Raw genomic sequence first — 14,407 nt, forward strand, 5'->3', positions numbered from 1 at the left:
TTTATTTATTTTTCGATTTATATCCTGCCTGTTTCCTACAAAGGGCTCAAGGCAGCTTACATCCTCCTCCATCTTCTCCCCACAACAACAACCCTGTGAGGCAGGTTGGGCTGAGAGCCTGTGCCTGGCCCAAAGTCACCCAGCTGGCTCCATGGCTGAGCGGGGACTCGAACCCGGATCCTCCGAGTCCCAGTCCCGTGCTCTTCACCACTGCACCGCACTGGCTCTCCTTTTGAGCCTAACCCCTCTTACTACCTCTTTTCAGTCCACGGTGGCGTTGTCCTTCACCTTCCCACTTTGCTAACTAGTGGTATCAAGGCGTGCGCCTCCAAGACCTCCCTTTTGGGTGCCATCCACCCCAGCCAGGGGTCAGACTAGATGGCCCAGGAGATCCCTTCTGACTTGCTCTGTTTCTGTGTTTCTAAGATGCTGCACACCTGGAAAAGATCTCCAGGTGGTACTGCATGATAAGGAGGCTGGAGCAACTGCCCTGTGAGGAATGGGGGGGCACGGGCGGGAAGCTTAGGGCAAAAGGGCAGCTGGGGCTGAGCAATGTGCCCCGAGAGCTTTGACTGTTGGGTGGCATAGAAATAAAATTAGTAATTCTGGTGCGGCATTTTGCATGCTGTGTGGAAAGGAGCCTGGGGGGCAGTTTCTCCTCCTCTCCTGAACCCCTAATCTTAACCTCTGGATATTCTTTTGACCTGGAGTGACACGACCGCACGCCTGTTCATGGCTGAAAGACGATGAGGCATGAACTGAACTTTTAATTCTCTCGTGGAAACTGTCCAGGTCATCCTCGTCCTTCCTTTTTATGCTGGTTGCCCAGAATGCATTGTGAACCTGTTTGTGTCCTCGTGCAACTTCAGTATACTAGAAAGATTACTTTCACTTAAATTCTTAATCATTCTTAAGAATAATTCGGCACGTGGGCTTATCATAAACCGCCCTCTATTTTTTCAGGAGACTGGGCAAGCAACTTCTTGGTAGTGTTCCCAAGCGATCCAGCAAAGCGAAATCAGCCGCTTCCTAAACCTTGGGCAGGGGGCCGGCTGAATGGCCGTCGAAGGGGACCTGGGGTGGGGTGAGGCCTTTTGGGCCGAGTGAGGCGGCCGAGTGCCGCCGGCGTGGGACCCGCGTGGTGGGCTGCCTCTTCCCCACCCGTGGGCTCCACCGTCGGGGCCGCTGGCCAGCTGCTGTAGGGCAGGGCAAGGGGAGCTCCCTCGCGCCTGATCCAGCACCTCATGACTTCAGCCGGGGCTTCTGGAGAGGGTGAGCTTGGCAACATCCCCACTGCCCACTACGCCGTGGCCACTGCCAGGCCTGCCCGCGAGTGGAACCCCAGCCGGCGCCCTGTGGGGCCCGGCTGCCTCTTGACCTCTCCGTCCGGAGGAGAGCCCACCTCAACGAAGCTGGGTTCGAGCTGGCTCTCCGGAAGGCCTCCTTTTATCCACACCTTGTTTTCATCCAGGAAATGTGTCCTTGAGCGACTGGAAACAAATCCCAATAAAACCAAAACAGAAAAGGAAAGGCAGCAGCAAAACAAACAGAAGCCTCACTTGGCAAAGGCGGCTTCCCTGCCAAAGGCGTGGAGCGGGTCCTCCTGCTGGCGGATGGGCAGCGGGGGGCAGGCGAGGGTCTCGTGCGTCCCCCGGGCAGCAGTGCTGAGGGGGGGCCCCCGCAGACCGAGGCCATGGGGGAAGGCAGCCCTCCTGGCCCCACACCGGGTGCTTCTCCTAATGGACCAGGCAGAGGCCCTTTCTCCACCGCCCCAGTGCTGGGCGCTCTCAGGAGTTGCCAGCCTCTGGGGCGGGATGCTGGTTCGGCCTCAGCACCAGCCCCGCCTGGAGCAGCTGGCGGCCCCCCGGGCCCGTCCTGTGAGCCGCGGGGAGGCGGCTTGTCCCACGGCCCACCTCGGGATGAGCCGCGCAGTCTTGGGGCCAGGCAGGGGCGGCTGCGGGAAGAGCGAGGACACGGCAGCCTCGGTGCCGGCTCTCCCGGGCCGCAAAGCGTGGAGGCGCCAGCCCAGGGCGGTGTGCTGGGAGGCCACTTCCTCCAGCGGGGCCCGCGGGCATCGGCCTGGCGAAGCCCGGTGGGGGCGCGTGCAGGGGAGGAGTGCCAGCGTGCCACTCGGCAGCGCCCTCCCTCGGGGCGGGCACAGGGACGGGTGCAGAAGGGGAGCTTTAGGTAGCCCACGCAGCGTGCTCAGAGTGCGGGTGCGCTGGCAGCGCTGGCCGCTCAGTAGCGAAGGGCTGGTGTGGCGCCACCTGCTGCCAGGGGGAGATGACCGGTCGCGACAGCGGGCTGCTTCTGGGGTGATGCTGTGGCCCCCCAAGAGAGGGTGGGTGCAGGAGCCCTCCGGGCTGCTCTTGCCGGGCGTCCGCTCGCTGGATGCCCGGCCACCTTCCGCGGTGGCTCTTGGGAAGGAGCCCCGTGAGGCTCGGCTTCCTCCAGCCGGTGAGGTCTGCCTGCTTTCGTTCCGCTCTTGCGGCCTTCCTCGCATCCCGAAGGGCTGCATGTTTGCGTTTGGGAGAGAGACAAGCCCAGCTGGCTGGAAGGGGGCCTGTGGCAGGGGAGGCGTGATGTGCTGGGCCCCCAGCCCCCGCGACGAGGCCAGCGCGGAGGTGGGGTGGAGCGCTGGGCTTGGCCCTGCCTGCGGGCGTCTTTCAGGGGCACCCCGGTCTCCTCCCTCCCCCACCCAGATGCACAGAGCGTCCTGTCGAGAGCCAGCCACGTCCTGCAAGGCGCCCCCCTGCTGGTCCGGCCCATGGCCCCCCGGGACTGCAGCAGGGCGCTCCTCCGGGGAGTGGCTCCGCAGACCAGCTCGGCCCTGCTGGAGAGCTACATGGAGCACGTGCTGGGCGCCGAGGCCGGCAGCTTCTCCGTCCTCCGAGGCCGCGCGCGGGATCTCGCCCTGGTGCAGCTGCGGCGGCCGCTCAGCGAGGCAGGTACGTGGGGGCGGCTGCCTTCTCTGGGCGCTGACGGGGCGTCCCGCAGGGCGCGTGCCTCAGAACCCCTCTTGCCTGGGCCGCTGCGTGTGGAGACTCCCTCTGGGGGCCCCGGGTGCTTCTGCCCCCCCCCCCCGGGCTCTTCGGCACCGCCACTGCCCGGGGCCCCACAGCCTTCCGCGCCCGGGCTCAGGCTGGACCGCAGAGGCAGCGCTGGGCGAATCAGGCCCAGGAGGGCACCGCAATCGATCGTTTGGGGCTCCCGGGAGGAAAAGCGTGCTGAACACTGCTGTGCACAGCCTCTGTTTCTGTGTTTATTCCTGTCGGAACGCATCTCTTTTCCTTTTCACCCTGCTGGGTCCGTTGCTTTCCAAACGCAAAGCCTCGCTTGCTTCCCAAGCGCACTGCTCTTCTGCTGGCGGCCGCTGCAGGCTGGGGGTGGGCTGCGAGTCCCTTGGAGGCCCCGGGGGCCGCGGGCTGATCTCCCGCCTCTCTGGCAGAGTTCGCGGCCGTGGCGGAGCAGGTGCAGCACCGGGCACTGGACGGGGCCAGCGTCGAGCTCGACTGGGTGGAGCAGACGGACAGTGTGCTGGTCCAGGGCGGCGCCGGCGGGCAGCTGAGCCAGGACCTGCTGGAGCTCTACTTCGAGAGCCGGCGCGGGGGCGGGGGCCGAGTGCGGGCCGTCCGGCTGCTCTCCGGGGGCACGACAGCTGTGGTCACCTTCGAAGACAGCGCAGGTAAGGGCTGGCGCTCGGCCCCGCGGGCACGGTGGCACCTGGTCCTCTCTGCTGAGGAGCGTTTTGCCTGGGCGGCCTCCCGCGGACCTGCTGGGCAGCTTCGGCGGGCCGGCGAGGCAGCCGGAGCCCGTCCCTCCCAGAGCGCCGCTTTGCATCCGGGGTTGTGCAACCTCGGGGCAGGAGCAGGTCGGAGAAGCCGGCGCTCGGGCGCCTGCAGACGCTTCGAGGGCCCTCCCTGCTGCAGCTGCCCTGCCCTGCCTGCCCTGCCCTGTCCTGCCCTGCCCTGCCCTGCCCGCTCGCTTGCTGGGGGCCACCTGCTGCCTCTGGACTGGCCAAGCTGAGTCAGCCGGGGCAAGGGGGCCGCGGGGAGAGGCTCGGAGCCACGCCAGCCCCGTCCCCACTTCTCCCGCCTCTCTGCAGCGGTGGAGCAGGTGCTGCAGAGGCCCCACCAGCTTCTGGACGGACCCCTGGCCGTCTCCCCTTACTATGACTTCCTGGAGCCTGCAGAGGAGGTCGAGGCTGGAGGAAACACCCCTGCGGAGGACGGGGCGGACTCCCCGATCTGCATCCCCGCCCTGCCGGCGACCACACAGCGGCTGCTGCAGTCGGAGCTGGTCCTGCAGGAGCTGGCTGCTGCCGTGCCGGGATGCACGGTGCAGCGGGAAGGAACCGGCCTGCGCCTCTCGAGCGGAGAAGCGGCTCGCCGGCAGGAGCTGCAGGAGCACGTCCTGGCCGCCTTGCAGGGGGTGGTCCAGGAGCACAAGCCCCTCTCCTCCTGGGCCCTGGCCTTCCTGCAGCAGGAGGAGGTCCAGGGGCGGCTGGCGGAGCTGCTGGCCACAGAGGGGGTGGCCGCCTGCTACGTCCCTGCCGCAGACGAGGTGCTGGTGGCTGCCCTGCAGCCCTCGGCCGCCCACCGGGCCGCGGCTCTCCTGGACACGTTCCTGTGCCCGCTCGCCCTGCCTCTGTCAGAGCGGCAGCTGCCCGCCCTGGTCTCACCCCGCTGGGCCCGGCTGCAGGCGGAGCTGCCGTGCTGCCAGGTGCGCCTGGCGGAGGACGGGCAGGAGCTGGAGGGCCTCACCCTGCTTGGGCTGGAGCACGAGAACATGGTGCGGCTGGAGGCCTTCCTGCAGGACTGCATGCCGGAGGAGGTCGTGGTGCCCATGGAGGCCAGCGCCCTCCGCTTCCTGCAGCTGTACCGCCACGAGGTGCTGGCCGGCATCGCCGATGTCTCCCTGCTGCCCCTGGAAGGAGCGGACATCACTGGCTTCCGGGTGAGGCGGGCAAGGCTCCGTGCGTGCCCTTCCCCACCGCCTGCCCACCGCGCTCCTCGGCCGGCCCTGCCTCTTGGCACACCCGCCCGGTGTCCCTCACCTGCCAGCTGGGACCCCTTTCTGTCCAGGTCCGCCCTTCCTCCGACTGCATCGTCGCCCCGTCCCTCGCCGGGAGGCTCGGCCAGGAAGCGCGCTCGCCGTGCCCAAGCGGCACTGTTGGGCTGCCCCCGCCACCGGCCCTTCTGCCCCGCTGGCGCCAAGCCCGGGCCTCCCGTTTCCTGCGGGGGTTGCGGCCCCACCGGCGGGCTCAGCACCCCAACACTATCCCTATCCCAACCTGGGCCCCGGCTTGCGGGCCTGCCAGAGCTGGCCGTGGAGCCCCGAGACGCGTCCCGCTGACCCCGGCTTGCCCCCCCCCCCGCAGCTGAGCGGCGAAGCCCGGGCCTGCCAGGCGGCGGCGGAGCTGCTGCAGAGCCTCCTCTGCGCCCTGCGCACCGAGACGGTGGCGCTGGAGCTGCCGGGCGTCAGGCGCTTCCTGCGGGACGAGCGCGGCCAGGCCCTGGTGCGCAAGCTGGAGAAGCGCTTCCGCGGTGTCGTTGGGCTGGAGCGAGTCGACTGGCGCCCGCCGGAGGCCCAGGTGCGAGTCCCGCTCTCTGCCCCCATGGGGAAGGGGCTGCCTGGGCACGGGCGAGGTGGGGGGACAGGGATGGGGCGGGTGTGGGGAGGGGGCAGGGATGGGGCACTGGGCTCCCCGGGGGCAGGAGAGGCACGTCCCGAGTGTGCTGCCCTCTCCGACACCCCCTCTCGGCCCGCAGCACCCGCTGGAAAGGTCTCAGGATCCGCTCTTCCTGAACTGCCAACGGGATTCTCTGCCTGGGCTGGGGCAGCCGTGCGGCTCTGGTGGTGGGGCCGACGGAGGAAGCACAGCAAACATGGGTAAGGTGTCCGCTGCCTGCGGAGGCAGGAAGGGGTGACTGGGACAGCAAGCAGGTCCCCCTGGCCCTCCCCGCCTGCCGCCGCCGCTGCAGCCGGGCCCGGAAGCCACAGAGCGTGGGCTGGGCAGCCGCCCCTCGTGGGCCGGCCGCAGTCTCCTCAGTGGCGTGCTCTTCCCTGCAGAGGTGATCAGGGGCCTGCTGGCCGCCCTCCAGCCTCCTGGCATGGCCACCGATGGAGCCCCGCTGGGTCCCGAAGAGCCGGCCGCCATGGAGGAAGACACCTTCCATCTGGCTCCCGAACAAGCCGAGGCCGAGGGTGCTCTGGCCAGCGAGGAGGCGGCTGCGGGCTCCTTGGAGGGGGGGCTCCTGCCCCTCGCCGGCCCCGGGGCCAGCGCGTCGGAGGAGGAGGCGGCCCAGCTGCTGCTGGCCATCCAGCAGTCCATGGACAGCGCCTGGCAGGAGGAGGCGGAGCTGCAGAGGGCCATAGAGCTCTCCCTGGGCTCCTGGAGCTGGGAGCAGCCGCCCGGTCTGGGCACGCCCCCCCCGGGCGCCTCTCCGGAGGCAGCCCATGTCGCTCAGGTGGTGCTCTGCATGAGTGCGGAGGACGGCACGGCGGCCCTGGCCCGGGAGCTGGAGCAGGCGCTGTCGGCACAGCTGCAGGAAGAGACCGTGCGCCACGAGGCCCTGAGCACACTGCCTGCCCCCTGCCAGGGCTACCTGGCCCACCTGGAGCGCAAGCACGCCGTGCGCATCCTGCGGGCCGGAGCGGCAGCCACCGCGTGCGGCTTCCTGGACTACCCCATGGCTGCCACCAGAGACCTGGCGCTGCTGCTGGCCCGCGTCCTGCCGGCCGAGGCCGCCCCCGCCCCCCAAGGCGGCGAGGGCCCCTCCTGGGTCCGCTGGGAGGCCGCGGGGCGGGACTCCCCCACCCCGTACTCCGCGCAGGCCAGCGCCCTCCTGGAGTGGGCATGGCGCCGCGGGCACCGCCACCTGGACGTCGTCTTCGGCGAGCAGCTCTTCCACTTTGACCTTGAGCGCATGGAGGAGCGCGACCTCGCCAACGCCCGGGCCCTGCCCATCAGCCGCGCCAAGGCCCCCCCTGCCGCCCCCCCAGGTAGGCCCTCGGCCCGGCCCCCTGGGGGGCAGGAGGTGGGGCGGGGGCTCCTCCGGGACCCCCCTCATGGGCAGTGGCCGCCTTGCAGCCCCTGCTGACCCGCCAGCCCTGAGCGAGGAGGCGAAGCTGGTGCTGCTGACCGAGGACTCGGCGGAGTTCCAGGAGACCGTCCGCGACTTCTGCGCCACGTTGGAGCTGCTCCGCAGCAAGATCAGCGTTGTCAAGGTGCGGCGGGCGGGACGGGGGCCCAGACGCTCCAGGAGTGGGCCGCCCCGGCAGCAGCGGGGGGCTTTCCCTGGCCAGCCCCAGACCAGAGTCCCCGATGTGGTGGGGAGGGGGCATGGGCCCGTCCTGTGGTCTGCCTGCTGCTGGGGCCGGGCCGGGCCGGGCCGGGCCGTTCTGCTGGGCCGCCCCTCCCCTCCCTGTCCCTTCGGGGCTGGCTGCGTGCCCGAGCCGCTCTGGGGGCTTCCACACAGCCGCCCGCACCAGAAGTGTCCGTCTGGGGCAGCCGTGGGTCTCACAGCAGCAGCCCTCGATTCCGCCGCCCTGTGGTGGCTGCCTCAAGCTGGGGACCCTCGGCCCCAGGGCTGGCGCAGCGCATCGGGCCGGCGAGGGCCGGCCAAGGGCTGAGCCGGTGCACTTGTGCCCCCGGCAGGTGGAGAAGCTGCTGCACCCACTCCTCTACCAGCAGTACTGCTTGAAGAAGGCGGCCATGGAGCAGGCCTGCCGGCAGCAGCAGCAGGTGGAGCGTGTCCTTTACCACGGCACCACCGAGCAGGCCAGCCGCGAGATCTGCCAGCACGGCTTCAACCGCAGCTTCTGCGGCAGGAACGGTGAGCCGGCCTCCCGCGATTCCCCGCGCGGGCAGGGCCTGGGCCCCGGCCCTCGGTGGCGGGGCTCTGCGCTCCGGCACGCCTCGCGCGGGCCCTCGGCCGCACTGGGGAGCCCGGCTGGCAGCCGTGGCGCTGCTCCGGAGGGCCCGTGTGCAGGGGGGCAGGCCCGTGTCCCCCCGCGCAGCGCTGGGGTCGGAGGGCCCAGCGGCCACTTGGGCAGCCCGTTTCCGGTGCCTGCCCGATTTTGCGTCCCTGGGGAGTGCCGGAGACACAACGGATGGGGGGGCGGAGGCTTGCGGCAGCTTCCCACCACCGGAGGAGGCTCAAAGCCTCAAGAAAGACCCGGCGGCTCGGAAAAGGGGTGGCCGGGTGGCCTGCAGGAGCGCCGCGATGGCCTCTGTGGGCAGCCGCGGGGACACTCACGGCGGGGCGCGAGGGCCACCCGGCGCCCGGCCGGCACTGACGGCTCTTCCCCGCTTTCCCCCTGCCGCCAGCCACGCGCTACGGCTGCGGCGTCTATTTTGCCACGAGGTCCTTCCTGTCGGTGCACGAACAGTATTCCCCCTGCAGCAGCGATGGCAGCAAGTTTGTCTTCGTCGCCCGGACGCTGGTGGGGGACTACACGAGGGGCAGCCCGGGCATGCGGGCGCCGCCGCTTCGTGACGGGGACACCGCGCCGCGGCGGTACGACAGCACCGTGGACAACCCGGACCACCCCTCCATCTTCGTCATCTTCAACGACACCCAGGCGTATCCCCAGTACCTGCTCACCTGCCGCTGGTCCCAGCCGCAGTGAGGGGGCTGCAGAGGACTGGGCGCGTCTGCCCCCATGGGGCCTGCCCGCTTCTTCCGGAGCTGCCCCGATGGCTCTCTGGGCACCAGTGTCCTTCCGGCTGTGGGGTGAGAAAGGTGCTCCCGGCTGGCAGTGGGGCAGGCCCCTGGCCGTGCAGCCGGCCGGCTTGGCTGTGGCTCGCCGTGGGGCCGTGCGAAGGGAACGGGTCCCTCGGGGGCCGCAGACGGGCTGCCTAAGTGGCCCGCTCTTGGGGGGCGGCACAGTGGCACGGGGGGCGCAGTCTGCTGCTGTCAGCCACTTGGGCTCTGTTTGAAGTTGTTGCACTCAATAAAAAGCCACACAGCTCGTCTCGCGTGGGGCCTCTCTGTGCAGGGGGGACAGCCGCCCTTGGGGCTGGACCGGGACTTCAGGCCGTGCCAGAGCAGGCGGGTAGGGCCTTTGCAGAGCTGCTGCCTGAATTTCCTCAGGGTGGGGCTACACGGCTGACTTGCCCCCGGCTGCTTCTGTGGTCCCCTGCCCTCCCCACAAGCAGCGGTTTGCCGGATCTTGCATGGGAGTGACCAGTCTGCTGGTCAGATTCGCAGGTGATACTAAAACGGGCGCAGTGGCCACAACTGAGGAGCAGGTACTCCAGCTCCAAAAGGATCTGGACAGACCGTGGAAGTGGGCAGGAGACAACAGGATGGCGTTCAGTGTGGATAAGTGCAAGGTCTTGCACTTGGGGCATAGGAGTAGGTGTCATAAGTTCAGGTTAGGTGACAAGTGGCTGGAGAGCAGCACTTGCGAAAGGGACCTCAGGGTGCTGGTCGCCTGCAGGCTGAATGTGAGCCAGCCGTGTGATGCGGTGGCCAAGAGGGCGAACGCTACCCTTGGTTGCATAGCCAGAAGTGTGGCTTCTAGATCGAGAGAGGTATTACTACCACTCTATACGACTCTGGTGCTCCCGCAACTGGAGTATTGTGCTCAGTTTTGGGCCCCTCATTACAGGAAGGATACAGCCAGGTTGGAGTCAGTGCAGTGCAGGGCCACGAGGTTGGTGGCCGGTTTGCAGGGGAAGCCGTACGAGGCGAGACTGAGGGAACTGGGTCTCTTCAGCCTGGAAAAGAGGAGACTCAGAGGGGATCTGTTGGCAACATACAGGTATGTGTGTGTGTGTGGGGAGGTGTCCAGCTGGCTCCACTCACAACATGCCCACCATGTGCACGTCCAGCCTGTCCTTGAACACCCGCACCGATGGGGCCTCGACCACCTCCCGGGGAAGCCCATTCCACACCCTCAGGGTCCCGACCGTCAGGAAGTGCTTCCTGGCATCAAACTGAGCCTTGGTCCCTGAGCTTTGCTCCATTGGAGCACATCCTGCCTTCCTTGGGGAGAACAGGTCTCTGCCCAACTCCGTGTGACACCCCCTCACGTACCTGCATGTCGCCAACAGATCTCCTCTGAGTCTCCTCTCCTCCAGGCTGAAGAGACCCAGCTCCCTCAGTCTCGCCTCGTACGGCATCCCCTGCAAACTGGCCACCAACCTCGTGGCCCTGCGCTGCACTGACTCCAACCTGGCTATATACTTCCAGTAATGAGGGGCCCAGAACTGAGCACAATCCTCCAGTTGCGGGCGCAGCAGAGCGGTATAGAGTGGTAGTAACTCCTCTCTCGATCTAGAAGCCACACTTCTGGCTGTGCCAAGCAGTGCCTCCTCCTCGCAGTCCCGCCAGCCTATCCTGGAGGATGCCATGGTCGATGGTACTGAAAGCCGCTGAGCGGTCCGGGAGAACCAACAGGGACGCACGCTCCCCGTCCCTCTCCCTGCACAGGTCATCGTACAGGGCGACCAAGGCAGATTCAGTACCGTTTCTATGGTCTCTTCCCGGGACAGGAGAAGAGCTGCTGAGCTCCCCGCTGGCCCGTAATGCCCCTCGGCCGCTGTGCTCTCTCATGCCACACTTCCAGGACCAGAACTTTGCTGGTCCGCACCAGCCTGCTTGGCCCTCTCACCCCATCAGGCAACTGGATGCCCTCCTGCTCTGTTGGACCACCTCCCCTTGCCAGCTGGGGCTGATGGGCACTGTACTCCCAGGCACAGGGCCGGGCCTCCGCGGCCGCCGGACGCCAGCGCTCCCGCAACGCCTCTTTCCGTGCTGTCGGGTGGGGCTCGTCAGGCAGAGCCACGGGGGGCCTGGGGGCACGTGGGGAGGTGCGGGCGAGCAGCGGGGCAGCCCGGCGCCAGGCCCCCGGCGCGGCCCCTCGAGGGGGCTGCCGCGGCTCCCGGACCGGCACGGCGCCCGCCCCGCTCGGCCAGGAGGGGGCGCCCGCGCCGCGCGGCTGGCTGCTGCGGGGCGGGCCCTTGCGCTTCGGCTCCGGCGGGCCAGGTTCGCTGGGGCGCATGCGCGGGGCTGGCAGCGAGGAGGAGGAGGAGGGGCGTCTCCTGCTGCTGGCGGTCGCTGCGGCCCATTCCTGCGCGATTGCTCACCGCCGGGCCGCCCGAGCGGCAGAGCAGCCACCGCGGGAGGGGGCCGCCCCGCGGGAGCCCTGGGCACCACCGCTGGCTCGGCGTCAGGGACTGGCCAAGGGCGGAAGGAGCCCGGCCCGGTCCTCGCATGCGGCTGGGGGGCGCCGGCGCCCGGGGGGGGGGGGGGGGGGAGGCGCAGGGCAGGGAGGGGGCAGCGAACCCCGCTGCCCCCCCATGAGGCCGGAGGCTCCTCCGTGCGGCCAGGGCCCCCCCTGTGCTGCCCCAGGGTCTCTCCGGCCCTCCGCGGGGCAGGCCTGCCTGGGTCCCTGGAGGTGGCAGCCTCCCTCTTCCGGCAGCCGCGCTGGGGGTCTTCGGGAGCACCTGGCGCCCGTGCGGGAGCAGGAGGACCTGGTCCGAGGCGCCTTCCCCACAGGCCAGGGGGTTCCACTGCTCTGAAGCCGCCGCTGCAGGGACCCGGCTTCTGGGGTGCTCTGGGGGCACCATGCATTGTGCACCCCTCCGGTTTGGAGGACAGGGCAGCCCGTGTGCGGGAAAGTGGCTGCTGCACGTGGAGCTGGGAAGGCAGCCGGCTGCTCGCCATTGCGCAAACCTGCCCTCAGTGGCATGTCCTGCAGGAGCCGCTTTGTGAGCAGCGACTTTGGAAGAGCCACCGGGAGTGCCAGGGCCCATTCTGGGGCCCGGGGAATGGAGGGGGGGCCACTGCCCCTCTCTTCCAGCCATGGGCACGACTGTATGGGGAAAGGGGCTGATTCCCCACAGCTCTCCCCTACCAGGCAATCTAGAAGCAAACAAGGCGAGGCAGAGGGGGCCTCCGGGGCCATCTGCTCTGACCCCCGGCTCCTGCTGGCCCTGCTCACGTAACCCCAGCATGTGGGCATCCAGTCGTTCCTTGAACCCCTTGCTGATGGGGCCTCACCACGCCCTTGGGAGCCCATGCCGCACCTCGGAGTCCTGCCCGTCAGGAAGGACTTCCTGGCACCTGACCTAAAACCTGCTTCCTTGTGCTTTGCCCCACCGGATCCCATCCTTGCCTCCACCGCAGGGGGGAACAGGCCACAGCCCTCCGCCATGTGGCGCCCCTTCACATACCTGTAAGTGGCTATAAGACCCCTTGGAGTCTCCCCTCCTCCAGGATGAAAAGCCCCCGCTCCCCCAATTTCTTAACATGTGGAACCCCCGCGGTGCCCCCGTGACCCTGTGCCGAACTGATCGCAAGGGCTTCCTGTGGACTTTTCCCTGGGATGGCTTTCCCGTGCTGGGAAGTATCCACAGGCCTCGGAGGGAGAAGGAGGGAGGAAGGGCCTCCTTGCCCCGGTGCCGATGCACCCTCTGGCCGCCCATTTGGTGGCTTTCGGGGGCCTGGGCAAATCGGGGGGGGGGAGATGCACAGGGACCCGCTCCGTGCACGTGCCTTGCAGACCCCTGCTCAGAGAGGGGTGCCGCGGCTGCAGGGCAGTAGCCACGGAGGGAGGCCGCCCTGGGCACTTAAATGGCCCCGACTGAGCCCTCGCCCCCTTGTGCAGGCTGACCTTTCCCGAGGGAGGTCGACACAGCTCCCTTTGTTTCCCTGCGTGTGGAATGTCCGCCATTCAGGGCCAGCAGGCGAGGACGGATGTCTGCCAGGCACAGCCGGGGCTTTGCGGCTGGTAGCACCGGTGCTGCCCGGGCAAGCAGCTCTGGCCTGCTGATCCACGCGGGCCCCCTCCACGGCCCCCTTGCCGGCGGTTCCGGGACAGCCCGCAGAGCACAGCGCCCGCAGGCGGGATGGCCTTGCACCCGGCTGCAGCACGCCCCAGGGGACGGGCCGTTCCCCCACCGCTCCGTCTGCCGGCCGGCCCTGGCCAAGGGCAGCCCTGGCGGCAACCGGCCTTCGTCCCCCACTGCCCGGATCCGCTCCACGCTGCACCGCCGGCTCCTCCCCTCCTCGCCCCTTTTGCCGCTCCTGACCGAGGCCTCGTCCAAATGCGTCCGGTGAGCGTTGGGACGGCACTGGGACGCCATCGTTGGGATGCTCGGGCAAGAACGCAGGCGGAGAGGGGGGCTTTTTGCCCCCTCCCGGCACGCCTGCTGCCCCGGGTGGGCATTGCCCCAGGGCTGGCCAGACCCAGGAGGGTTAAGGCCTGGCCTGGCCGGCTGACTCACAGGGCGCGGCCTGGCTGGCGGAGGAGGAGGGGAGGGGCCGCGCACATCTGGAAGCCATCTGGGCCAGCGCGCAGGACAGGCCGGGGAGGGTTAATGGGGCCGGCCCGCCGCCCTCCCCCTCCCCCTCCCCGCGCTCGCTCGCTCGCGCGGTGGCGTGGCACAGAGCGGCTGGGCTGAGCATGGCCTCCCTGGGCCCGTGGGCACTGAGCGACCCTGCCTGGCTGCGCGTCGCCTGGGTGGCCGGCCTGGTGCTGGGCTCGCTGGGCGTCTGGGCCGCCTTCCTGCTCTGCTCCCTGCGCGGACGGCCGCCCCCCAGCCTCTGGGCAGGTAGGTGGCGCCGGGGTGGCCGGCCAGGGCCTCTGCTCACACGGCCTGGTGAGCGGCTCTCCCGGCACAGCACTGAGGGCTGCTGGTGGAGGGGAGCCCCACCTTTTGGGCAGGTGCTGGAGAGGTTGGCCCCCTCCCCGCCGCATGCTCCTTGCAGTCCAGCCAGGATGGGGCAGGCATGGAAGGAAGTCCTTGGAAACAAACGAGAGCTGTGAGTGTCCCTGGGAACAGCCCCCCCACCCCAGGCAGGCCCCCGAGAGATGCAACGGAGGGGGGCGACTGCCGTCCTTCCCCAGATGGAAGGGCAGCCTGCAGCATGACCGCTACTCCCTGCCAGGCCTGTGCCCTCGTCCCGAACGGGCACCGGGGCTCATGCTGCTGGCCAGGGCCGCTCCGTGGGAGAAAGGCAGCCTTTGCCGGGCCAGGCGCTCCCTCCCATCATATCCCAGCTGGGGCTGGTGGACCGACCAGAAAGACCCCCAATGTGGGCTGTGTGCGTGGGGGTGCAGAGCAGCTGGAGGAGTGGAAAGCCCCTTGGGGGGGCCTTCCTGTCTTTATTCCAAGTGCCCCTTTTGATCGCTCAGCCTGGCTGGCGGGGGCCTCTGCCAAAACGTCCTGCCCCCCCCCCCACAGCAAGAGGCGGCTAGGCCAGAGTGCCGCTTCCACCTCCTCTGACCAAGCGGGTGGCCTCCAGAACAGCCCCTTCCCAGCTCAGCCAAAGGAAGCCCCCGAGCAGCAGGCGGGCGGTGCAGGCAAGGGCAGCTCTGCCGGCCGCCTGGAGGACGGGATGTGTCCCGCTCTGGCTCTGTGGACGGTGGGCCCTGATCTGTCCCCTGCGCC

At 68.9% G+C, this 14,407-nt stretch overlaps 1 protein-coding gene across 1 annotated transcript in view; it reads left to right on the plus strand.

Moving 5' to 3' along the window:
- PARP10 (poly(ADP-ribose) polymerase family member 10) overlaps positions 1 to 8,976 on the plus strand; it is a 23,593-nt gene extending 14,617 nt beyond the window's left edge. The window contains exons 2-10 of the mRNA XM_044453305.1: positions 2,703 to 2,948; positions 3,449 to 3,685; positions 4,106 to 4,956; positions 5,381 to 5,593; positions 5,772 to 5,892; positions 6,073 to 7,005; positions 7,094 to 7,230; positions 7,661 to 7,838; positions 8,333 to 8,976. Of these exons, the coding sequence (XP_044309240.1) occupies positions 2,768 to 2,948; positions 3,449 to 3,685; positions 4,106 to 4,956; positions 5,381 to 5,593; positions 5,772 to 5,892; positions 6,073 to 7,005; positions 7,094 to 7,230; positions 7,661 to 7,838; positions 8,333 to 8,634 (3,153 nt within the window). The 5' untranslated portion in view covers positions 2,703 to 2,767 and the 3' untranslated portion in view covers positions 8,635 to 8,976. The remainder of the gene's footprint in view (positions 1 to 2,702; positions 2,949 to 3,448; positions 3,686 to 4,105; positions 4,957 to 5,380; positions 5,594 to 5,771; positions 5,893 to 6,072; positions 7,006 to 7,093; positions 7,231 to 7,660; positions 7,839 to 8,332) is intronic.
- Positions 8,977 to 14,407: the final 5,431 nt, after the last annotated feature.

Source organism: Varanus komodoensis, unplaced genomic scaffold (genome assembly GCF_004798865.1).
Source record: "Varanus komodoensis strain SLA01 unplaced genomic scaffold, ASM479886v1 scaffold78, whole genome shotgun sequence".
In the NCBI taxonomy this organism is placed as follows: domain Eukaryota; kingdom Metazoa; phylum Chordata; class Lepidosauria; order Squamata; family Varanidae; genus Varanus; species Varanus komodoensis.